The following is a 25,432-nucleotide window of genomic DNA, read 5'->3' on the forward strand; positions in this document are numbered from 1 at the left end:
CCAGTACCTGTACATTCCCCGCCCTCCCGTACCTGTAAATTCCCCACCCTCCAGTACCTGTACATTCCCCACCCTCCAGTACCTGTACATTCCCCACCCTCCAGTACCTGTACATTCCCCGCCCTCCAGTACCTGTACATTCCCCACCCTCCAGTACCTGCACATACCCCACCATCCCGTACCTGAACATTCCCCACCCTCCAGTACCTGTACATTCCCCACCCTCCCGTACCTGTACATTCCACACCCTCCAGTACCTGTACATTCCCCACCCTCCAGTACCTGTACATTCCCCGTCCTCCAGTACCTGAACATTCCTCACCCTCCAGTACCTGTACATTCCCCACCCTCCAGTACCTGTCCATTCCCCACCCTCCAGTACCTGTCCATTCCCCACTCTCCAGTACCTGTCCATTCTCCGCCCTCCAGTACCTGTACATTCCCCACCCTCCTGTACCTGTACATTCCCCACGCTCCAGAACCTGGACATTCCCCGCCCTCCAGTATCTGTACATTTCCCACCCTCCAGTACCTGTCCATTCCCCACTCTCCAGTACCTGTACATTCTCCGCCCTCCAGTACCTGTACATTCCCCACCCTCCAGTACCTGTACATTCCCCACCCTCCAGTACCTGTACATTCCCCACCCTCCAGTACCTGTACATTCCCCACCCTCCAGTACCTCTGCATTCCCCACCCTCCAGTACCTGTACATTCCCCGCCCTCCAGTACCTGTACATTCCCCACCCTCCAGTACCTGTCCATTCCCCACTCTCCAGTACCTGTACATTCCCCACCCTCCAGTACCTGTACATTCCCCGTCCTCCTGTACCTGTACATTCCCCGCCCTCCAATACCTGTACATTCCCCATCCTCCAGTACCTGTACATTCCCCGTCCTCCTGTACCTGTACATTCCCCGCCCTCCAATACCTGTACATTCCCCACCCTCCAGTACCTGTACATTCCCCACCCTCCAATACCTGTACATTCCCCACCCACCAGTACCTGTACATTCCCCACCCTCCAGTACCTGTACATTCCCCGCCCTCCAGTACCTGTACATTCCCCGCCCTCCAGTACCTGTACATTCCCCGCCCTCCAGTACCTGTACATTCCCCGCCCTCCAGTACCTGTACATTCCCCGCCCTCCAGTACCTGTACATTCCCCGCCCTCCAGTACCTGTACATTCCCCGCCCTCCAGTACCTGTCCATTCCCCACTCTCCAGTACCTGTACATTCCCCACCCTCCAGTACCTGTACATTCCCCACCCTCCAGTACCTGTACATTCCCCATCCTCCAGTACCTGCACATTCCCCACCCTCCAGTACCTGTACATTATTCACCCTCCAGTACCTCTACATTCCTCACCCTCCAGTACCTCTGCATTTCCCACCCTCCAGTAGCTCTGCATTCCCCACCCTCCAGTAGCTCTGCATTCCCCACGCTCCAGTACCTGTACATTCCCCACCCTCCAGTACCTGTACATTCCCCACCATCCAGTACCTGTACATTCCCCACCCTCCAGTACCTGTACATTTTCCACCATCCAGTACCTGTACATTCCCCACCCTCCAGTACCTGTACATTCCCCACCCTCCAGTACCTGTACATTCCCCACCCTCCAGTACCAGTACATTCCCCACCCTCCAGTACCTGTACATTCCCCACCCTCCAGTACCTGTACATTCCCCACCCTCCAGTACCTGTACATTCCCCACCCTCCAGTACCTGTACATTCCCCACCCTCCAGTGCCTGTACATTCCCCACCCTCCAGTACCTGTACATTCCCCACCCTCCATTACCTGTACATCCCCCACCCTCCAGTACCTGTACATTCTTCACCCTCCAGTACTTCTGCATTCCCCACCCTCCAGTACCTGTACATTCCCCACCCTCCAGTACCTGTACATTCCCCACCCTCCATTACCTGTACATCCCCCACCCTCCAGTATCTGTACATCCCCCGTCCTCCAGTACCTGTACATACCCCACCCTCCAGTACCTGTACATTCTTCACCCTCCAGTACCTGTACATTCCCCACCCTCCAGTGCCAGTACATTACCCACCCTCCAGTACCTGTACATTCCCCACGCTCCAGTACCTGTACATTCCCCGTCCTCCAGTACCTGTACATTCCACACCCTCCAGTACCTGTACATTCCCCACCCTTCAGTAGCTGTACATTCCCCACCCTCCAGTACCTGTACATTCCCCACGCTCCAGTACCTGTACATTCCCCACACTCCAGTCCCTGTACAATCCCCACCCTCCAGTACCTGTACATTCCTCACCCTACAGTACCTGTACATTCCTCACCCTCCAGTACCTGTACATTCCCCACCCTCCAGTACCTGTACATTCCCCACCCTCCAGTACCTGTACATTCCCCGCCCTCCAGTACCTGTACATTCCCAGCCCTCCAGTACCTGTACATTCCCCGCCCACCAGTACCTGTACATTCCCCACGCTCCAGTACCTGTACATTCCCCACGCTCCAGTACCTGTACATTCCCCGCCCTCCAGTACCTGTACATTCCCCGCCCTCCAGTACCTGTACATTCCTCACGCTCCAGTACCTCTGCATTCCCAACCCTCCAGTACCTCTGCATTCCCCGTCCTCCAGTACCTCTGCATTCCCCACGCTCCAGTACCTGTACATTTCCTACCCTCCAGTACCTGTACATTCCCCACCCTCCAGTACCTGTACATTCCCCACCCTCCAGTGCCTGTACATTCCCCACCCTCCAGTGCCTGTACATTCCCCGTCCTCCTGTACCTGTACATTCCACACCTTCCAGTACCTGTACATTCCCCGCCCTCCAGTACATGTACATTCCCCGCCCTCCAGTACCTGTACATTCCCCACCCTCCAGTACCTGTACATTCCCCACCCTCCAGTACCTGTACATTCCCCACCCTCCAGTGCCTGTACATTCCCCGTCCTCCAATATCTGTACATTCCCCGTCCTCCAGTACCTCTGCATTCCCCACGCTCCAGTACCTGTACATTCCCTACCCTCCAGTACCTGTACATTCCCCACCCTCCAGTACCTGTACATTCCCCACCCTCCAGTGCCTGTACATTCCCCACCCTCCAATATCTGTACATTCCCCGTCCTCCTGTACCTGTACATTCCCCGCCCTCCAGTACCTGTACATTCCCCACCCTCCAGTACGTGTACATTCCCCACCCTCCAGTACGTGTACATTCCCCACCCTCCAGTACCTGTACATTCCGCACCCTCCAGTACCTGTACATTCCGCACCCTCCAGTATCTGTACATTCCCCACCGTCCTGTACCTGCACATTCCCCAGCCTCCAGTAGCTGTACATTCCCACACCCTCCAGTACCTGTACATTCCCCACCCTCCAGTACCTGTACATTCCCCGCCCTCCAGTACCTCTACATTCCCCACCCTCCAGTACCTGTACATTCCCCACCCTCCAGTACCTGTACATTCCCCACCCTCCAGTACCTGTACATTCCCGGTTCTCCAGGCCATGTACATTCCCCATCCTCCAGTACCTGTACATTCCCGGTTCTCCAGTCCCTGTACATTCCCGGTTCTCCAGTCCATGTACATTCCCGATTCTCCAGTCCATGTACATTCCCGATTCTCCAGTAAGTATATATTCCCAATTCTCCAGTACCTGTACATTCCCGGTTCTCCAGTCCATGTACATTCCCGATTCTCCAGTATCTGTACATTCCCCACCCTCCAGTACCTGTACATTCCCGGTTCTCCAGTACCTGTACATTCCCCGCCCTCCAGTACCTGTACATTCCCCGCCCTCCAGAACCTGCACATTCCCCACCCTCCAGTACCTGTACATTCACCACCCTCCAGTACCTGTACATTCCCCACCCTCCAGTACCTGTACATTCACCACCCTCCAGTACCTGTACATTCCCCGCCCTCCAGTACCTGTACATTCCCCACCCTCCAGTACCTGTACATTCCCCACCCTCCAGTACCTGTACATTCCCCACCCTCCAGTGCCTGTACATTCCCCGTCCTCCAGTACCTGTACATTCCCCACCCTCCAGTACCTGTACATTCCACACCCTCCAGTACCTGTACATTCCCCACCGTCCTGTACCTGCACATTCCCCAGCCTCCAGTACCTGTACATTCCCCGCCCTCCAGTACCTGTACATTCCTCACCCTCCAGTACCTCTACATTCCTCACCCTCCAGTTCCGCTTCATTCCCCACCCTCCAGTACCTCTGCATTCCCCACTCTCCAGTAGCTCTGCATTCCCCACCCACCAGTAGTTGTACATTCCCCACCCTCCAGTTCCTGCACATTCCCCGTCCTCCAGTACCTGTACATTCCCCACCCTCCAGTACCTGTACATTCCCCACCCTCCAGTACCTGTACATTCCTCACCCTCCAGTAGCTCTGCATTCCCCACGCTCCAGTACCTGTACATTCCCCACCCTCCAGTACCTGTACATTCCCCACCATCCAGTACCTGTACATTCCCCACCCTCCAGTACCTGTACATTCCCCGTCCTCCAGTACCTGTACATTTTCCACCATCCAGTACCTGTACATTCCCCACCCTCCAGTACCTGTACATTCCCCACCCTCCAGTACCTGTACATTCCCCACCCTCCAGTACCAGTACATTCCTCACCCTCCAGTACCTGTACATTCCCCACCCTCCAGTACCTGTACATTCCCCACCCTCCAGTACCTGTACATTCCCCACCCTCCAGTACCTGTACATTCCCCACCCTCCAGTGCCTGTACATTCCCCACCCTCCAGTACCTGTACATTCCCCACCCTCCATTACCTGTACATCCCCCACCCTCCAGTACCTGTACATTCTTCACCCTCCAGTACTTCTGCATTCCCCACCCTCCAGTACCTGTACATTCCCCACCCTCCAGTACCTGTACATTCCCCACCCTCCATTACCTGTACATCCCCCACCCTCCAGTATCTGTGCATCCCCCGTCCTCCAGTACCTGTACATACCCCACCCTCCAGTACCTGTACATTCTTCACCCTCCAGTACCTGTACATTCCCCACCCTCCAGTGCCAGTACATTACCCACCCTCCAGTACCTGTACATTCCCCACGCTCCAGTACCTGTACATTCCCCGTCCTCCAGTACCTGTACATTCCACACCCTCCAGTACCTGTACATTCCCCACCCTTCAGTAGCTGTACATTCCCCACCCTCCAGTACCTGTACATTCCCCACGCTCCAGTACCTGTACATTCCCCACACTCCAGTCCCTGTACAATCCCCACCCTCCAGTACCTGTACATTCCTCACCCTACAGTACCTGTACATTCCTCACCCTCCAGTACCTGTACATTCCCCACCCTCCAGTACCTGTACATTCCCCACCCTCCAGTACCTGTACATTCCCCGCCCTCCAGTACCTGTACATTCCCAGCCCTCCAGTACCTGTACATTCCCCGCCCACCAGTACCTGTACATTCCCCACGCTCCAGTACCTGTACATTCCCCACGCTCCAGTACCTGTACATTCCCCGCCCTCCAGTACCTGTACATTCCCCGCCCTCCAGTACCTGTACATTCCTCACCCTCCAGTACCTCTGCATTCCCCGTCCTCCAGTACATGTACATTCCCCGCCCTCCAGTACCTGTACATTCCCCACCCTCCAGTACCTGTACATTCCCCACCCTCCAGTACCTGTACATTCCCCACCCTCCAGTGCCTGTACATTCCCCGTCCTCCAATATCTGTACATTCCCCGTCCTCCAGTACCTCTGCATTCCCCAATGCTCCAGTACCTGTACATTCCCTACCCTCCAGTACCTGTACATTCCCCACCCTCCAGTACCTGTACATTCCCCACCCTCCAGTGCCTGTACATTCCCCACCCTCCAATATCTGTACATTCCCCGTCCTCCTGTACCTGTACATTCCCCGCCTCCAGTACCTGTACATTCCCCACCCTCCAGTACGTGTACATTCCCCACCCTCCAGTACGTGTACATTCCCCACCCTCCAGTACCTGTACATTCCGCACCCTCCAGTATCTGTACATTCCCCACCGTCCTGTACCTTCACATTCCCCAGCCTCCAGTAGCTGTACATTCCCACACCCTCCAGTACCTGTACATTCCCCACCCTCCAGTACCTGTACATTCCCCGCCCTCCAGTACCTCTACATTCCCCACCCTCCAGTACCTGTACATTCCCCACCCTCCAGTACCTGTACATTCCCCACCCTCCAGTACCTGTACATTCCCGGTTCTCCAGGCCATGTACATTCCCCATCCTCCAGTACCTGTACATTCCCGGTTCTCCAGTCCCTGTACATTCCCGGTTCTCCAGTCCATGTACATTCCCGATTCTCCAGTCCATGTACATTCCCGATTCTCCAGTAAGTATATATTCCCAATTCTCCAGTACCTGTACATTCCCGGTTCTCCAGTCCATGTACATTCCCGATTCTCCAGTATCTGTACATTCCCCACCCTCCAGTACCTGTACATTCCCGGTTCTCCAGTACCTGTACATTCCCCGCCCTCCAGTACCTGTACATTCCCCGCCCTCCAGTACCTGCACATTCCCCACCCTCCAGTACCTGTACATTCACCACCCTCCAGTACCTGTACATTCCCCACCCTCCAGTACCTGTACATTCACCACCCTCCAGTACCTGTACATTCCCCGCCCTCCAGTACCTGTACATTCCCCACCCTCCAGTACCTGTACATTCCCCACCCTCCAGTACCTGTACATTCCCCACCCTCCAGTGCCTGTACATTCCCCGTCCTCCAGTACCTGTACATTCCCCACCCTCCAGTACCTGTACATTCCCCACCCTCCAGTACCTGTACATCCCCCACCCTCCAGTATCTGTACATTCCCCGCCCTCCAGTACCTGTACATTCCCCACCCTCCAGTACCTATACATTCCCCGCCCTCCAGTACCTGTACATTCCCCACCCTCCAGTACCTGTACATTCCCCGCACTCCAGTACCTGTACATTCCCCACCCTCCAGTACCTGTACATTCCCCACCCTCCAGTACCTCTGCATTCCCCACCCTCCAGTACCTCTGCATTCCCCACCCTCCAGTACCTCTGCATTCCCCACCCTCCAGTACCTCTGCATTCCCCACCCTCCAGTACCTGCACATGCCCCACCCTCCAGTACCTGTACATTCCACACCCTCCAGTACCTGTACATTCCCCACCCTCCAGTACCTGTACATGCCCCACCCTCCAGTACCTGTACGTTCCACACCCTCCAGTACCTGTACATTCCCCACCCTCCAGTTCCTGTACATTCCCCGCCCTCCAGTACCTGTACATTACCCGCCCTCCAGTACCTCTACATTCCCCACCCTCCAGTACCTGTACATTCCCCACCCTCCAGTACCTGTACATTCCCCACCCTCCAGTACCTGTACATTCCCCACCCTCCAGGCCATGTACATTCCCCATCCTCCAGTACCTGTACATTCCCGGTTCTCCAGTCCCTGTACATTCCCGGTTCTCCAGTCCATGTACATTCCCGATTCTCCAGTCCATGTACATTCCCGATTCTCCAGTAAGTATATATTCCCGATTCTCCAGTACCTGTACATTCCCGGTTCTCCAGTCCATGTACATTCCCGATTCTCCAGTATCTGTACATTTCCCATCCTCCAGTACCTGTACATTCCCCACCCTCCAGTACCTGTACATTCCCGGTTCTCCAGTACCTGTACATTCCCCGCCCTCCAGTACCTGTACATTCCCGGTTCTCCATTACCTGTCCATTCCCCGCCCTCCAGTACCTGTACATTCCCCGCCCTCCAGTTCCTGTACATTCCCCGTCCTCCAGTACCTGTACATTCCCGGTTCTCCAGTGCAGGTACATTCCCGGTTCTCCAGTCCCTGTACATTCCCGGTTCTCCATTCCATGTACATTCCTGATTCTCCAGTATCTGTATATTCCCGAATCTCCAGTACCTGTATATTCCCGGTTCTCCAGTACCTGTACATTCCCGATCCCGGTATCTGTACATTCCCGATTCTCCAGTCCATGTACATTCCCGATTCTCCAGTATCTGTATGTTACCGATTCTCCAGTATCTGTACATTCCTGATTCCCCAGTATCTGTACATTCCCGTTTCTCCAGTACCTGTACATTCCCGGTTCTCCAGTACCTGTACATTCCCGGTTCTCCAGTACCTGTATATTCCCGGTTCTCCAGTATCTGTACATTCCCCACCCTCCAGTACCTGTACATTCCCCGCCCTCCAGTACCTGTACATTCCCCGTCCTCCAGTACCTGTACATTCCCCGCCCTCCAGTACCTGTACATTCCCCACCCTCCAGTACCTGTACATTCCCCGTCCTCCAGTACCTGTACATTCCCCACCCTCCAGTATCTGTACATTCCCCGCCCTCCAGTACCTCTGCATTTCCCACCCTCCAGTTCCTCTGCATTCCCCACCCTCCAGTACCTGTACATTCCCCACCCTCCAGTACCTGTACATTCCTCACCCTCCAGTACCTGTACATTCCCCACCCTCCAGTACCTCTGCATTCCCCACCCTCCAGTACCTCTGCATTCCCCATCCTCCAGTACCTCTTCATTCCCCACCCTCCAGTACCTGTACATTCCCCACCGTCCAGTACCTGTACATTCCCGACCCTCCAGTACCTGTACATTCCCCACCCTCCAGTACCTGTACATTCCCCACCCTCCAGTACCTGTACATTCCCGGTTCTCCAGTCCATGTACATTCCCCGCCCTCCAGTACCTGTACATTCCCCGTCCTCCAGTAACTGTACATTCCCCGCCCTCCAGTACCTGTACATTCCCCGCCCTCCAGTACCTGTACATTCCCCGCCCTCCAGTACCTACACATTCCCAACCCTCCAGTACCTGTACAGTCCCGGTTCTCCAGTCCCTGTACAGTCCCGGTTCTCCAGTCCAGGTACATTGCCGGTTCACCAGTCCAGGTACATTCCCGGTTCTCCAGTCCATGTACATTCCCGATTCTCCAGTATCTGTATATTCCCGATTCTCCAGTACCTGTATATTCCCGGTTCTCCAGTACCTGTACATTCCCGATTCTCCAGTATCTGTATATTCCCGATTCTCCAGTGTCTGTATATTCCCAATTCTCCAGTATCTGTACATTCCCGATTCTCCAGTCCATGTACATTCCCGATTCTCCAGTATCTGTATGTTCCCGATTCTCCAGTATCTGTACATTCCCGTTTCTCCAGTATCTGTATATTCCCGATTCTCCAGTACCTGTACATTCCCGGTTCTCCAGTCCATGTACATTCCCGATTCTCCAATATCTGTATATTCCCGATTCTCCAGTATCTGTACATTCCCCACCCTCCAGTACCTGTACATTCCCCGCCCTCCAGTACCTGTACATTTCCCGCCCTCCAGTACCTGTACATTCCCCGTCCTCCAGTACCTGCACATTCCCCGTCCTCCAGTACCTGTACATTCCCCGCCCTCCAGTACCTGTACATTCCCCACCCTCCAGTACCTGTACATTCCCGGTTCTCTAGTCCATGTACATTCCCCGCCCTCCAGTACCTGTACATTCCCCGCCCTCCAGTACCTGTACATTCCCCAACCTCCAGTACCTGTACATTCCCCGCCCTCCAGTAGCTGTACAGTCCCCGCCCTCCAGTACCTGTACATTCCCCACCCTCCAGTACCTGTACATTCCCCGCCCTCCAGTACCTGTACATTCCCCGCCCTCCAGTACCTGTATATTCCCCGCCCTCCAGTACCTGTACATTCCCCGTCCTCCAGTACCTGTACATTGCCCACCCTCCAGTACCTGTACATTCCGCACCCTCCAGTACCTCTGCATTTCCCACCCTCCAGTACCTCTGCATTCCCCACCCTCCAGTACCTGTACATTCCCCACCCTCCAGTACCTGTACATTCCTCACCCTCCAGTACCTGTACATTCCCCACCCTCCAGTACCTCTGCATTCCCCACCCTCCAGTACCTCTGCATTCCCCATCCTCCAGTACCTCTTCATTCCCCACCCTCCAGTACCTGTACATTCCCCACCGTCCAGTACCTGTACATTCCCGACCCTCCAGTACCTGTACATTCCCCACCCTCCAGTACCTGTACATTCCCCACCCTCCAGTACCTGTACATTCCCGGTTCTCCAGTCCATGTACATTCCCCATCCTCCAGTACCTGTACATTCCTGGTTCTCCAGTCCCTGTACATTCCCGGTTCTCCAGTACCTGTACATTCCCCGCCCTCCAGTACCTGTACATTCCCCGTCCTCCAGTAACTGTACATTCCCCGCCCTCCAGTACCTGTACATTCCCCGCCCTCCAGTACCTACACATTCCCAACCCTCCAGTACCTGTACAGTCCCGGTTCTCCAGTCCCTGTACAGTCCCGGTTCTCCAGTCCAGGTACATTCCCGGTTCACCAGTCCAGGTACATTCCCGGTTCTCCAGTCCATGTACATTCCCGATTCTCCAGTATCTGTATATTCCCGATTCTCCAGTACCTGTATATTCCCGGTTCTCCAGTACCTGTACATTCCCGATTCTCCAGTATCTGTATATTCCCGATTCTCCAGTGTCTGTATATTCCCAATTCTCCAGTATCTGTACATTCCCGATTCTCCAGTCCATGTACATTCCCGATTCTCCAGTATCTGTATGTTCCCGATTCTCCTGTATCTGTACATTCCCGGTTCTCCAGTATCTGTATATTCCCGATTCTCCAGTACCTGTACATTCCCCACCCTCCAGTACCTGTACATTCCCCGTCCTCCAGTACCTGTACATTCCCCACCCTCCAGTATCTGTACATTCCCCGCCCTCCAGTACCTCTGCATTTCCCACCCTCCAGTACCTCTGCATTCCCCACCCTCCAGTACCTGTACATTCCCCACCCTCCAGTACCTGTACATTCCTCACCCTCCAGTACCTGTACATTCCCCACCCTCCAGTACCTCTGCATTCCCCACCCTCCAGTACCTCTGCATTCCCCATCCTCCAGTACCTCTTCATTCCCCACCCTCCAGTACCTGTACATTCCCCACCGTCCAGTACCTGTACATTCCCGACCCTCCAGTACCTGTACATTCCCCACCCTCCAGTACCTGTACATTCCCCACCCTCCAGTACCTGTACATTCCCGGTTCTCCAGTCCATGTACATTCCCCGCCCTCCAGTACCTGTACATTCCCCGTCCTCCAGTAACTGTACATTCCCCGCCCTCCAGTACCTGTACATTCCCCGCCCTCCAGTACCTGTACATTCCCCGCCCTCCAGTACCTACACATTCCCAACCCTCCAGTACCTGTACAGTCCCGGTTCTCCAGTCCCTGTACAGTCCCGGTTCTCCAGTCCAGGTACATTGCCGGTTCACCAGTCCAGGTACATTCCCGGTTCTCCAGTCCATGTACATTCCCATTCTCCAGTATCTGTATATTCCCGATTCTCCAGTACCTGTATATTCCCGGTTCTCCAGTACCTGTACATTCCCGATTCTCCAGTATCTGTATATTCCCGATTCTCCAGTGTCTGTATATTCCCAATTCTCCAGTATCTGTACATTCCCGATTCTCCAGTCCATGTACATTCCCGATTCTCCAGTATCTGTATGTTCCCGATTCTCCAGTATCTGTACATTCCCGTTTCTCCAGTATCTGTATATTCCCGATTCTCCAGTACCTGTACATTCCCGGTTCTCCAGTCCATGTACATTCCCGATTCTCCAATATCTGTATATTCCCGATTCTCCAGTATCTGTACATTCCCCACCCTCCAGTACCTGTACATTCCCCGCCCTCCAGTACCTGTACATTTCCCGCCCTCCAGTACCTGTACATTCCCCGTCCTCCAGTACCTGCACATTCCCCGTCCTCCAGTACCTGTACATTCCCCGCCCTCCAGTACCTGTACATTCCCCACCCTCCAGTACCTGTACATTCCCGGTTCTCTAGTCCATGTACATTCCCCGCCCTCCAGTACCTGTACATTCCCCGCCCTCCAGTACCTGTACATTCCCCAACCTCCAGTACCTGTACATTCCCCGCCCTCCAGTAGCTGTACAGTCCCCGCCCTCCAGTAGCTGTACATTCCCCACCCTCCAGTACCTGTACATTCCCCGCCCTCCAGTACCTGTACATTCCCCACCCTCCAGTACCTGTACATTCCCCACCCTCCAGTACCTGTACATTCCCGGTTCTCCAGTCCATGTACATTCCCCATCCTCCAGTACCTGTACATTCCTGGTTCTCCAGTCCCTGTACATTCCCGGTTCTCCAGTACCTGTACATTCCCCGCCCTCCAGTACCTGTACATTCCCCGTCCTCCAGTAACTGTACATTCCCCGCCCTCCAGTACCTGTACATTCCCCGCCCTCCAGTACCTACACATTCCCAACCCTCCAGTACCTGTACAGTCCCGGTTCTCCAGTCCCTGTACAGTCCCGGTTCTCCAGTCCAGGTACATTCCCGGTTCACCAGTCCAGGTACATTCCCGGTTCTCCAGTCCATGTACATTCCCGATTCTCCAGTATCTGTATATTCCCGATTCTCCAGTACCTGTATATTCCCGGTTCTCCAGTACCTGTACATTCCCGATTCTCCAGTATCTGTATATTCCCGATTCTCCAGTGTCTGTATATTCCCAATTCTCCAGTATCTGTACATTCCCGATTCTCCAGTCCATGTACATTCCCGATTCTCCAGTATCTGTATGTTCCCGATTCTCCAGTATCTGTACATTCCCGGTTCTCCAGTATCTGTATATTCCCGATTCTCCAGTACCTGTACATTCCCGGTTCTCCAGTCCATGTACATTCCCGATTCTCCAGTATCTGTATATTCCTGATTCTCCAGTATCTGTACATTCCCCACCCTCCAGTACCTGTACATTCCCCGCCCTCCAGTACCTGTACATTTCCCGCCCTCCAGTACCTGTACATTCCCCGTCCTCCAGTACCTGTACATTCCCCGTCCTCCAGTACCTGTACATTCCCCGCCCTCCAGTACCTGTACATTCCCCATCCTCCAGTACCTGTACATTCCCGGTTCTCTAGTCCATGTACATTCCCCGCCCTCCAGTACCTGTACATTCCCCGCCCTCCAGTACCTGTACATTCCCCAACCTCCAGTACCTGTACATTGCCCACCCTCCAGTACCTGTACATTCCCCACCCTCCAGTACCTGTACATTCCCGGTTCTCCAGTCCATGTACATTCCCCATCCTCCAGTACCTGTACATTCCTGGTTCTCCAGTCCCTGTACATTCCCGGTTCTCCAGTACCTGTACATTCCCCGCCCTCCAGTACCTGTACATTCCCCGTCCTCCAGTAACTGTACATTCCCCGCCCTCCAGTACCTGTACATTCCCCACCCTCCAGTACCTGTACATTCCCCGCCCTCCAGTACCTACACATTCCCAACCCTCCAGTACCTGTACAGTCCCGGTTCTCCAGTCCCTGTACAGTCCCGGTTCTCCAGTCCAGGTACATTCCCGGTTCACCAGTCCAGGTACATTCCCGGTTCTCCAGTCCATGTACATTCCCGATTCTCCAGTATCTGTATATTCCCGATTCTCCAGTACCTGTATATTCCCGGTTCTCCAGTACCTGTACATTCCCGATTCTCCAGTATCTGTATATTCCCGATTCTCCAGTGTCTGTATATTCCCAATTCTCCAGTATCTGTACATTCCCGATTCTCCAGTCCATGTACATTCCCGATTCTCCAGTATCTGTATGTTCCCGATTCTCCAGTATCTGTACATTCCCGGTTCTCCAGTATCTGTATATTCCCGATTCTCCAGTACCTGTACATTCCCGGTTCTCCAGTCCATGTACATTCCCGATTCTCCAGTATCTGTATATTCCTGATTCTCCAGTATCTGTACATTCCCCACCCTCCAGTACCTGTACATTCCCCGCCCTCCAGTACCTGTACATTTCCCGCCCTCCAGTACCTGTACATTCCCCGTCCTCCAGTACCTGTACATTCCCCGTCCTCCAGTACCTGTACATTCCCCGCCCTCCAGTACCTGTACATTCCCCATCCTCCAGTACCTGTACATTCCCGGTTCTCTAGTCCATGTACATTCCCCGCCCTCCAGTACCTGTACATTCCCCGCCCTCCAGTACCTGTACATTCCCCAACCTCCAGTACCTGTACATTCCCCGCCCTCCAGTACCTGTACAGTCCCCGCCCTCCAGTACCTGTACATTCCCCACCCTCCAGTACCTGTACATTCCCCGCCCTCCAGTACCTGTACATTCCCCGCCCTCCAGTACCTGTACATTCCCCGCCCTCCAGTACCTGTACATTCTTCACCCTCCAGTACCTGTACATTCCTCACCCTCCAGTACCTGTACATTCCCCGTCATCCAGTATCTGTACATTCCCCGTCCTCCAGTACCTGTACATTCCCCGCCCTCCAGTACCTGTACATTCCCCGCCCTCCAGTACCTGTACATTCTTCACCCTCCAGTACCTGTACATTCCTCGCCCTCCAGTACCTGTACATTCCCCGCCCTCCAGTCCCTGTACGTTCTTCACCCTCCAGTACCTGTACATTCTTCACCCTCCAGTACCTGTACATTCCCCACCCTCCAGTTCCTGTACATTCCCCACCCTCCAGTACCTGTACATTCTTCACCCTCCAGTACCTGTACATTCCCCACCCTCCAGTTCCTGTACATTCCCCACCCTCCAGTAACTGTACATTCCTCACCCTCCAGCACCTCTACATTCCCCACCCTCCAGTACCTGTACATTCCCCACCCTCCAATCCCTGTACATTCCCCACCCTCCAGTACCTGTACATTCCCCGTCCTCCAGTACCTGTACATTCCCCGCCCTCCAGTACCTGTACATTCCCTGCCCTCCCATACCTGTACATTCCCCGCCCTCCAGTACCTGTACATTCCCCGCCCTCCAGTACCTGTACATTCCCCACACTCCAGTACCTGTACATTCCTCAACCCTCCAGTACCTGTACATTCCTCACCCTCCAGTACCTGTACATTCCCCACCCTCCAGTAACTGTATATTCCCGGTTCTCCAGTACCTGTACATTCCCGGTTCTCCAGTCCATGTACATTCCCGATTCTCCAGTATCTGTATATTCCCGATTCTCCAGTATCTGTACATTCCCCACCCTCCAGTACCTGTACATTCCCCACCCTCCAGTAGCTCTACATTCCCCGCCCTCCAGTACCTGTATATTCCCGGCTCTCCAGTACCTGTACATTCCCCGCCCTCCAGTACCTGTACATTCCCCGCCCTCCAGTACCCGTATATTCCCCGCCCTCCAGTACCTGTACATTCCCCGCCCTCCAGTACCTGTACATTCCTCACCCTCCAGTACCTGTACATTCCCCACCCTCCAGTACCTGTACATTCCCCATCCTCCAGTACCTGTACATTCCCGGTTCTCCAGTACCTGTACATTCCCCACCCTCCAGTACCTGTACATTCCCGATTCTCCATTACCTGTACATTCCCCGCCTTCCAGTACCTGTACATTCCCCGCCCTCCAGTACCTGTACATTCCCCGCCCTCCAGTACCTGTACATTCCCCGTTCTCCAGTAACTGTACATTCCCCTTCCTCCAGTACCTGTACATTCCCCGCCCTCCAGTACCTGTACATTCCCCGCCCTCCAGTACCTGTACATTACCCACCCTCCAGTACCTGCACATTCCCAACCCTCCAGTACCTGTACAGTCCCGGTTCTCCAGTCCAGGTACATTCCCGGTTCTCCAGTCCCTGTACATTCCCGGTTCTCCAGTCCATGTACATTCCCGATTCTCCAGTATCTGTATATTCCCGATTCTCCAGTACCTGTATATTCCCGGTTCTCCAGCACCTGTATATTCCCGATTCTCCAGTACCTGTACATTCCCGGTTCTCCAGTCCATGTACATTCCCGATTCTCCAGTATCTGTATATTCCCGATTCTCCAGTATCTGTACATTCCCCACCCTCCAGTACCTGTACATTCCCCGCCCTCCAGTGCCTGTACATTCCCCGCCCTCCAGTACCTGTACATTCCCCGCCCTCCAGTACCTGTACATTCCCCGCCCTCCAGTACCTGTACATTCTCCGCCCTCCAGTACCTGTACATTCCCCGCCCTCCAGTACCTGTACATTCCCCGCCCTCCAGTACCTGTACATTCCCCGTCCTCCAGTACCTGTACATTCCCCGTCCTCCAGTACCTGTACATTCCCCGCCCTCCAGTACCTGTACATTACCCACCCTCCAGTACCTGTACATTCCCGGTTCTCTAGTCCATGTACATTCCCCGCCCTCCAGTACCTGTACATTCCCCGCCCATCAGTACCTGTACATTCCCCACCCTCCAGTACCTGTACATTCCCCGCCCTCCAGAACCTGTACATTCCCCACCCTCCAGTACCTGTACATTCCCCGCCCTCCAGTTCCTGTACATTCCCCACCCTCCAGTACCTGTACAGTCCCCGCCCTCCAGCAGCTGTACATTCCCCACCCTCCAGTACCTGTACATTCCCCGCCCTCCAGTACCTGTAAATTCCCCACCCTCCAGTACCTGTACATTCCCCACCCTCCAGTACCTGTACATTCCCCACCCTCCAGTACCTGTACATTCCCCGCCCTCCAGTACCTGTACATTCCCCACCCTCCAGTACCTGTACATTCCCCGCCCTCCAGTACCTCTACATTCTCCGCCCTCCAGTATCTCTACATTCCCCGCCCTCCAGTACCTGTACATTCCCCGCTCACCAGTACCTGTACATTCCCCGTCCTCCAGTACCTGTACATTCCCCGCCCTCCAGTACCTGTACATTCCCCGCCCTCCAGTACCTGTACATTCTTCACCCTCCAGTACCTGTACATTCTTCACCCTCCAGTACCTGTACATTCCTCGCCCTCCAGTACCTGTACATTCCCCGCCCTCCAGTATCTATACATTCCCCACCCTCCAGTACCTGTACGTTCTTCACCCTCCAGTACCTGTACATTCCCCACCCTCCAGTACCTGTACATTCTTCACCCTCCAGTACCTGTACATTCCCCACCCTCCAGTACCTGTACATTCCCCACCCTCCAGTACCTGTACATTCCCCACCCTCCAGTACCTGTACATTCCCCACCCTCCAGTACCTGTACATTCCCCACCCTCCAGTAACTGTACATTCCTCACCCTCTAGCACCTCTACATTCCCCACCCTCCAGTACCTGTACATTCCCCACCCTCCAATCCCTGTACATTCCCCACCCTCCAGTGCCTGTACATTCCCCGTCCTCCAGTACCTGTACATTCCCCGCCCTCCAGTACCTGTACATTCCCCGCCCTCCAGTACCTGTTCATTCCCCGCCCTCCAGTACCTGTTCATTCCCCGCCCTCCAGTACCTGTACATTCCCCGCCCTCCAGTACCTGTACATTCCCCGCCCTCCAGTACCTGTACATTCCCCGCCCTCCAGTACCTGTACATTCCCCGCCCTCCAGTACCTGTACATTCCCCGCCCTCCAGTACCTGTACATTCCCCGCCCTCCAGTACCTGTACATTCCCCGCCCTCCAGTACCTGTACATTCCCCGCCCTCCAGTACCTGTACATTCCCCGCACTCCAGTACCTGTACATTCCCCGCCCTCCAGTACCTGTACATTCCCCGCCCTCCAGTACCTGTACATTCCCCGCCCTCCAGTACCTGTACATTCCCCGCCCTCCAGTACCTGTACATTCCCCGCCCTCCAGTACCTGTACATTCCCCGCCCTCCAGTACCTGTACATTCCCCGCCCTCCAGTACCTGTACATTCCCCGCCCTCCAGTACCTGTACATTCCCCGCCCTCCAGTACCTGTACATTCCCCGCACTCCAGTACCTGTACATTCCCCGCCCTCCAGTACCTGTACATTCCCCGCCCTCCAGTACCTGTACATTCCCCGCCCTCCAGTACCTGTACATTCCTCGCCCTCCAGTACCTGTACATTCCCCACCCTCCAGTACCTGTATATTCCCGGTTCTCCAGTACCTGTACATTCCCGGTTCTCCAGTACCTGTACATTCCCGATTCTCCAATATCTGTATATTCCCGATTCTCCAGTACCTGTATATTCCCGGTTCTCCAGTACCTGTACATTCCCGGTTCTCCAGTCCATGTACATTCCCGATTCTCCAGTATCTGTATATTCCCGATTCTCCAGTATCTGTACATTCCCCACCCTCCAGTCCCTGTACATTCCCCACCCTCCAGTACCTGTACATTCCCCACCCTCCAGTAGCTCTACATTCCCCGCCCTCCAGTACCTGTACATTCCCCGCCCTCCAGTACCTGTACATTCCCCACCCTCCAGTACCTGTACATTCCCGGTTCTCTAGTCCATGTACATTCCCCGTCCTCCAGTGCCTGTACATTCCCGGTTCTCCAGTACCTGTACATTCCCGGTTCTCCAGTCCATGTACATTCCCGATTCTCCAGTATCTGTATATTCCCGATTCTCCAGTATCTGTACATTCCCGATTCTCCAGTCCATGTACATTCCCGATTCTCCAGTATCTGTATATTCCCAATTCTCCAGTATCTGTACATTCCCGATTCTCCAGTCCTTGTACATTCCCGATTCTCCAGTATCTGTATGTTCCCGATTCTCCAGTATCTGTACATTCCCGGTTCTCCTGTATCTGTATATTCCCGATTCTCCAGTACCTGTATATTCCCGGTTCTTCAGTCCCTGTACATTATCGGTTCTCCAGTACCTGTACATTCCCGGTTCTCCAGTACCTGTACATTCCCGGTTCTCCAGTCCATGTACATTCCCGATTCTCCAGTATCTGTATATTCCCGATTCTCCAGTATCTGTACATTCCCCACCCTCCAGTACCTGTACATTCCCCACCCTCCAGTAGCTCTACATTCCCCGCCCTCCAGTACCTGTACATTCCCCGCCCTCCAGTACCTGTACATTCCCCGCCCTCCAGTACCTGTACATTCCTCGCCCTCCAGTACCTGTACATTCCTCACCCTCCAGTACCTGTACATTCCCCACCCTCCAGTACCTGTATATTCCCGGTTCTCCAGTACCTGTACATTCCCGGTTCTCCAGTACCTGTACATTCCCGATTCTCCAATATCTGTATATTCCCGATTCTCCAGTACCTGTATATTCCCGGTTCTCCAGTACCTGTACATTCCCGGTTCTCCAGTATCTGTATATTCCCGATTCTCCAGTATCTGTACATTCCCCACCCTCCAGTCCCTGTACATTCCCCACCCTCCAGTACCTGTACATTCCCCACCCTCCAGTAGCTCTACATTCCCCGCCCTCCAGTACCTGTACATTCCCCGCCCTCCAGTACCTGTACATTCCCCACCCTCCAGTACCTGTACATTCCCGGTTCTCTAGTCCATGTACATTCCCCGTCCTCCAGTGCCTGTACATTCCCGGTTCTCCAGTACCTGTACGTTCCCGGTTCTCCAGTCCATGTACATTCCCGATTCTCCAGTATCTGTATATTCCCGATTCTCCAGTATCTGTACATTCCCGATTCTCCAGTCCATGTACATTCCCGATTCTCCAGTATCTGTATATTCCCAATTCTCCAGTATCTGCACATTCCCGATTCTCCAGTCCTTGTACATTCCCGATTCTCCAGTATCTGTATGTTCCCGATTCTCCAGTATCTGTACATTCCCGGTTCTCCTGTATCTGTACATTCCCGATTCTCCAGTATCTGTATATTCCCGGTTCTCCAGTCCCTGTACATTATCGGTTCTCCAGTACCTGTATATTCCCGGTTCTCCAGTACCTGTACATTCCCGGTTCTCCAGTCCATGTACATTCCCGATTCTCCAGTATCTGTATATTCCCGATTCTCCAGTATCTGTACATTCCCCACCCTCCAGTACCTGTACATTCCCCACCCTCCAGTACCTGTACATTCCCCACCCTCCAGTAGCTCTACATTCTCCGCCCTCCAGTACCTGTACATTCCCCGCCCTCCAGTACCTGTACATTCCCCGCCCTCCAGTACCTGTACATTCCCCACCCTCCAGTACCTGTACATTCCCGGTTCTCTAGTCCATGTACATTCCCCGTCCTCCAGTGCCTGTACATTCCCAGTTCTCCAGTACCTGTACATTCCCGGTTCTCCAGTCCATGTACATTCCCGATTCTCCAGTATCTGTATATTCCCGATTCTCCAGTATCTGTACATTCCCGATTCTCCAGTCCATGTACATTCCCGATTCTCCAGTATCTGTATATTCCCAATTCTCCAGTATCTGTACATTCCCGATTCTCCAGTCCTTGTACATTCCCGATTCTCCAGTATCTGTATGTTCCCGATTCTCCAGTATCTGTACATTCCCGGTTCTCCTGTATCTGTATATTCCCGATTCTCCAGTACCTGTATATTCCCGGTTCTCCAGTCCCTGTACATTATCGGTTCTCCAGTACCTGTACATTCCCGGTTCTCCAGTACCTGTACATTCCCGGTTCTCCAATATCTGTATATTCCCGATTCTCCAGTACCTGTATATTCCCGGTTCTCCAGTACCTGTACAGTCCCGATTCTCCAGTATCTGTATATTCCCGATTCTCCAGTAGCTCTACATTCCCCGCCCTCCAGTACCTGTACATTCCCCACCCTCCAGTACCTGTACATTCCCGGTTCTCCAGTCCATGTACCTTCCCGGTTCTCCAGTCCCTGTACATTCCCGGTTCTCCAGTACGTGTACATTCCCGATTCTCCAGTATCTGTATATTCCCGGTTCTCCAGTATCTGTACATTGCCGATTCTCCAGGACCTGTATTTTCCCGATTCTCCAGTATCTGTACATTCCCGATTCTCCAGTACCTGTATATTCCCGAATCTCCAGTCCCTGTACATTTCCGGTTCTCGAGTCCATGTACATTCCCGATTCTCCTGTATCTGTATATTCCCGATTCTCCAGTATCTGTACATTCCCGATTCTCCAGTCCATGTACATTCCCGATTCTCCAGTATCTGTACATTCCCGATTCTCCAGTCCATGTACATTCCCGATTCTCCAGTATCTGTATATTTCCGATTCTCCAGTATCTGTACATTCCCGGTTCTCCAATATCTGTATATTCCCGGTTCTCCAGTACCTGTACATTCCCGGTTCTCCAGTAGCTGTACATTCCCGATTCTCCAGTACCTGTACATTCCCGATTCTCCAGTAGCTGTACATTCTCGGTTCTCCAGTACCTGTACATTCCCGGTTCTCCAGTCCCTGTACATTCCCGATTCTCCAGTCCCTGTACATTCCCGGTTCTCCAGTATCTGTCCAATTCCCGGTTCTCCAGTCCCTGTACATTCCCGGTTCTCCAGTCCATGTACATTCCCGGTTCTCCAGTCCCTGTCCAATTCCCTTTCCAGTTTTTTACAGAATCAGCTCCCAGCACTTTTTCAGGAAAAGCGTTGCAGGTTCTGAGAACTCGCCGAGTGAAAAGAATGATCCTCATATACCCTCCCGATCTTTTTCCAACGATTTAAAATCCATGACCTCTAGTTATTGACGCACTCGATCTGGAAAACCTTTTTCTGGTTACCTCTTCACCATCTCTGTTCCAAGTAGAACAGGCCGAACTTTTCCAGCCTCTGCTTCTACCTGAAATCCCTCAGCCCTTGTACAAGGGAGCGGTAACATGGTGGCTATGTTACTCGACTGCTGACCCAGCGGCTTGGCCTAAAAATCCGTAGGCGCGGGGTCAAATCCCACCACGGCAGCTGGGGAATTTAAATTCAGTTAATTAAATAACTCTGGGATAAAAAGCTAGTGCCATTAATGGTAACCATGAAATGGCCAGATTGGTGTAAAAACCCATGTGGAAATGTGCTGCCTTTGCCTGGTCTATATGTGACTGGAGACCAATGTGGGACACTGTTAACTGACCTAGTTGTCTCACCAGCAGCTTCTTGAGGGCAATTAGGGATGGCCAACAAATGCCTGGCCATCCCAGGAATGAATAAAAGAAATCCCTGATAAACCTCCTGCACCATTGCAAAGGCCTTTGAATGTTATATTATAATGAATTTGTGCACATTGTCCAATGCTTCGGGCTTGTTGGCCAGTAACTGATCCAACAGATCGGATTTTGTACAAGGCTGGGCAGGGACACCTCAGGCACGTTCAAGCGGTCAATGGAAACTTAAATTCCATGTCAGCCTGTCTCCAAAACCTGCGACACATTCTGTTGTGTTTAATACCAGGCATTTGAAGGTTTTTACTGAAGGGAGATTATTGCCTCTGCTTTTCATCCAATATAGTCATGGGATCCTTAACAGCCACCTGAAACTGCGACAGGTCCTCGGTTTCATGTCTCATCCGAAAGGCAATACCTGTGCCAGTGCAGCACTCCCTCGGCACTGCACTGAAGGGTCAGCCTGGATTATGGGCTGAAGTCTGAGAGAGGGGCTTGAGCCTGTCACCTTCTGATTGGCAGGGAGAGGGAGTGTTACTAACTGAGCCAAGCTGCTGCAGACACTTACCTGTGTTAGCGCCAGTGACAATGGCCGTTTTCCCGGTTAGATCCACGGGACACTCTCTCGGTCTCCACCATCCTCTCCTTTGCAACCTGACAACGAGATACAGGGCAACTGAAACTATGAGCCAAGCTGGGTGGGAGGCGAGTGAAATGATCCCGGAGGTGAGGAGGGACAGCTCCATGATGGCAGGATTATATCAACTGATGCACCGAGTGCAGAGTCCAACTGATTTCACCGCAGTGAATGCTTTTGCATGTACGAGTTTAACCGGTAACTTATGTCCTTCAGAATCTTTTGTTGGCACTCAAACTATCAATTACAAACTGCAAAAAAAGTTTAGATTTGTTAAAGGGACAATGACACAGAGATGGGAATCATGCCAAGAGTTTTGTGATCTATCCTTGGTTCCTCCTATTTCTCATCTACATGTTGCCCCTTGACAACATCATCTGGAAACACAGCGTCAGTTTCCACATGTATGCTAACACCCAGCTCTACCTCACCCCCACTTCTCTCAACCCCTCCTCACTCTCTAAATTGTCAGACTGCTTGTCCCACATCCAGTTCGGGATGAGCAGGAATATTATCCAATTAAATATTGGGAAGACCGTGGCCATTATTTTCGGTCCCCGCCGCAAACTCCGTTCCCCAGACACCAACTCCATCCCTCTCCCCAACCTCTGTCTGAGGCTGAACCAGACTCTTCGCAGCCTCGATGTCATATCTGACCCTGAAATGAGCTTCCAGCCACATATCCACAGCATAACTAAACCCGCTTATTTCCACCTCCGTCTCCACCCCTTGCCTCAGCTCTTCTGCTGCTGAAACCCTCATCCATGCATTTGTTACCTCCAGACTTGACTATTCCAATGCACTCCTGGCTGGCCTCTCACATTCTACCCGATGTAAACTTGAGGTCATCCAAAACTCGTCAGCCCGTGTCCTAACACGCACCACGTCCCGCTCACCCATCACCCCCTGTGCTCGGTGACCCCGTGTCCTAACTCACACCCAGTCCCACTCACCCATCACCCCCTGTGCTCACTGCCCCGTGTACAAACTCACACCCAGTCCCACTCACCCATCACCCCCTGTGCTCACTGCCCCGTGTACAAACTCACACCCAGTCCCACTCACCCTTCACCCCCTGTGCTCACTGCCCCGTGTCCTAACTCACACCCAGTCCCGCTCACCCATCACACCCTGTGCTCACTGCCCCGTGTCCTAACTCGCACCCAGTCCCACTCACCCATCACCCCCTGTGCTCACTGCCCCGTGTCCTAACTCGCACCACGTCCCACTCACCCATCACCCCCTGTGCTCACTGCCCCGTGTCCTAACACGCACCACGTCCCACTCACCCATCACCCCCTGTGCTCACTGCCCCGTGTCCTAACTCACACCCAGTCCCACTCACCCATCACCCCCTGTGCTCACTGCCCCGTGTCCTAACTCACACCCAGTCCCGCTCACCCATCACCCCCTGTGCTCACTGCCCCGTGTCCTAACTCACACCCAGTCCCGCTCACCCATCACCCCCTGTGTTCACTGCCCCGTGTCCTAACTCGCACCCAGTCCCACTCACCCATCACTCCCTGTGCTCGCTGCCCCGTGTCCTAACTTGCACCGAGTCCCACTCACCCATCACCCCCTGTGCTCACTGCCCCGTGTCCTAACTCGTACCCAGTCCCACTCACCCATCACCCCCTGTGCTCACTGCCCCGTGTCCTAACTCGCACCCAGTCCCACTCACCCATCACCCCCTGTGCTCACTGCCCCGTGTCCTAACTCACACCCAGTCCCGCTCACCCATCACCCCCTGTGCTCACTGCCCTTCTACCTCTCTTTCCTCCTTTAAGACGCTCCTTAAAACCCACCTCCGACCAAGCCTTTGGTCACCTGCTGTAATTTTGTTTTACGTCGCTCGGTGTCAAATTTATTTGTTTTGTCTTGAAACGCTCCTGTGAAGCGCCTTGAGATATTTTACTACGTTAAAGGAGCTATATAACTACAAGTTGTTGTTGTTTTCATAGATAATCACCTGACCTATTGTTGTCCCGTCTGCAAATCAATGAATAGCAATGTCCCAACACGAAGCCCTGGGGAACAGCAGCATTTACGTCCCTCCAGTCACATAAACATCCATTAACCATTACTCTCTGTTTTCACTGCTTGACCCAACTGCTGAGCCTCTCTCCCTGTTTTTTGATTTGTTCGTGGGATGTGGGCGTCGCTAGCAACATCAGCATTTATTGAAGGACACGCGTATTTGGACTGCACTCATGACCACCATGCTCCACCCTTTGTCTGTGATTGGTCCCCGTGGAGGATAAGCCACACCCTGAAGTTTTACAGGAATGTATCACTGGAACCGCCCATCCCAAGGTCTCACTGACTCTGCAAATTATAACCCCATCCACTTTGACTTCCTGAAGCGATAGAGGACAGAGCTCCCCAGAATTCAGCAAGGGCCAGCCAAAATGCCTTACCCCAGTCCCTGCATCCCTCCCCCAGCCGAAGTGCCTTATCCCAGTCCATGCATCCTCCCCCAGCCGAAGTGCCTTACCCCAGTCCCTGCATCCTCCCCTAGCCGAAGTGCCTTACCCCAGTCCCTGCATCCTCCCCCAGCTGAAGTGCCTTACCCCAGTCTGTGCATCCTCCCCCAGCCGAAGTGCCTTACCCCAGTCCCTGCATCCTCCCCTAGCCGAAGTGCCTTACCCGAGTTTGTGCATCCTCCCCCAGCCGAAGTGCCTTACCCATCCCTGCATCCTCCCCCAACTGAAGTGCCTTACCCCAGTCCCTGCATCCTCCCCCAGCTGAAGTGCCTTACCCGAGTTTGTGCATCGTCCCCCAGCTGAAGTGCCTTACCCAAGTTTGTGCATCCTCCCCCAGCCGAAGTGCCTTATCCCAAGTCCCTGCATCCTCCCCTAGCCAAAGTGCCTTA

General features: G+C 53.5%; 2 protein-coding genes across 2 annotated transcripts in view; both read right to left on the reverse strand.

The window, feature by feature from the left end:
* The window catches only part of LOC139255987 (retinol dehydrogenase 13-like), a gene marked incomplete at its 3' end in the record, with an annotated part of 169,864 nt that extends 147,195 nt beyond the window's left edge, over positions 1–22,669 (reverse strand). Inside the window, exon 1 of the mRNA XM_070874071.1 lies at positions 22,492–22,669. Within this exon, the coding sequence (XP_070730172.1) occupies positions 22,492–22,669 (178 nt within the window). The remainder of the gene's footprint in view (positions 1–22,491) is intronic.
* A 76-nt stretch (positions 22,670–22,745) lies between these two features.
* Positions 22,746–25,432, reverse strand: part of LOC139255986 (uncharacterized) — a 69,050-nt gene continuing 66,363 nt past the window's right edge. Inside the window, exon 4 of the mRNA XM_070874070.1 lies at positions 22,746–22,811. Within this exon, the coding sequence (XP_070730171.1) occupies positions 22,773–22,811 (39 nt within the window). The 3' untranslated portion in view covers positions 22,746–22,772. The remainder of the gene's footprint in view (positions 22,812–25,432) is intronic.

Source organism: Pristiophorus japonicus, unplaced genomic scaffold (assembly GCF_044704955.1).
Source record: "Pristiophorus japonicus isolate sPriJap1 unplaced genomic scaffold, sPriJap1.hap1 HAP1_SCAFFOLD_666, whole genome shotgun sequence".
NCBI classification, from domain to species: domain Eukaryota; kingdom Metazoa; phylum Chordata; class Chondrichthyes; family Pristiophoridae; genus Pristiophorus; species Pristiophorus japonicus.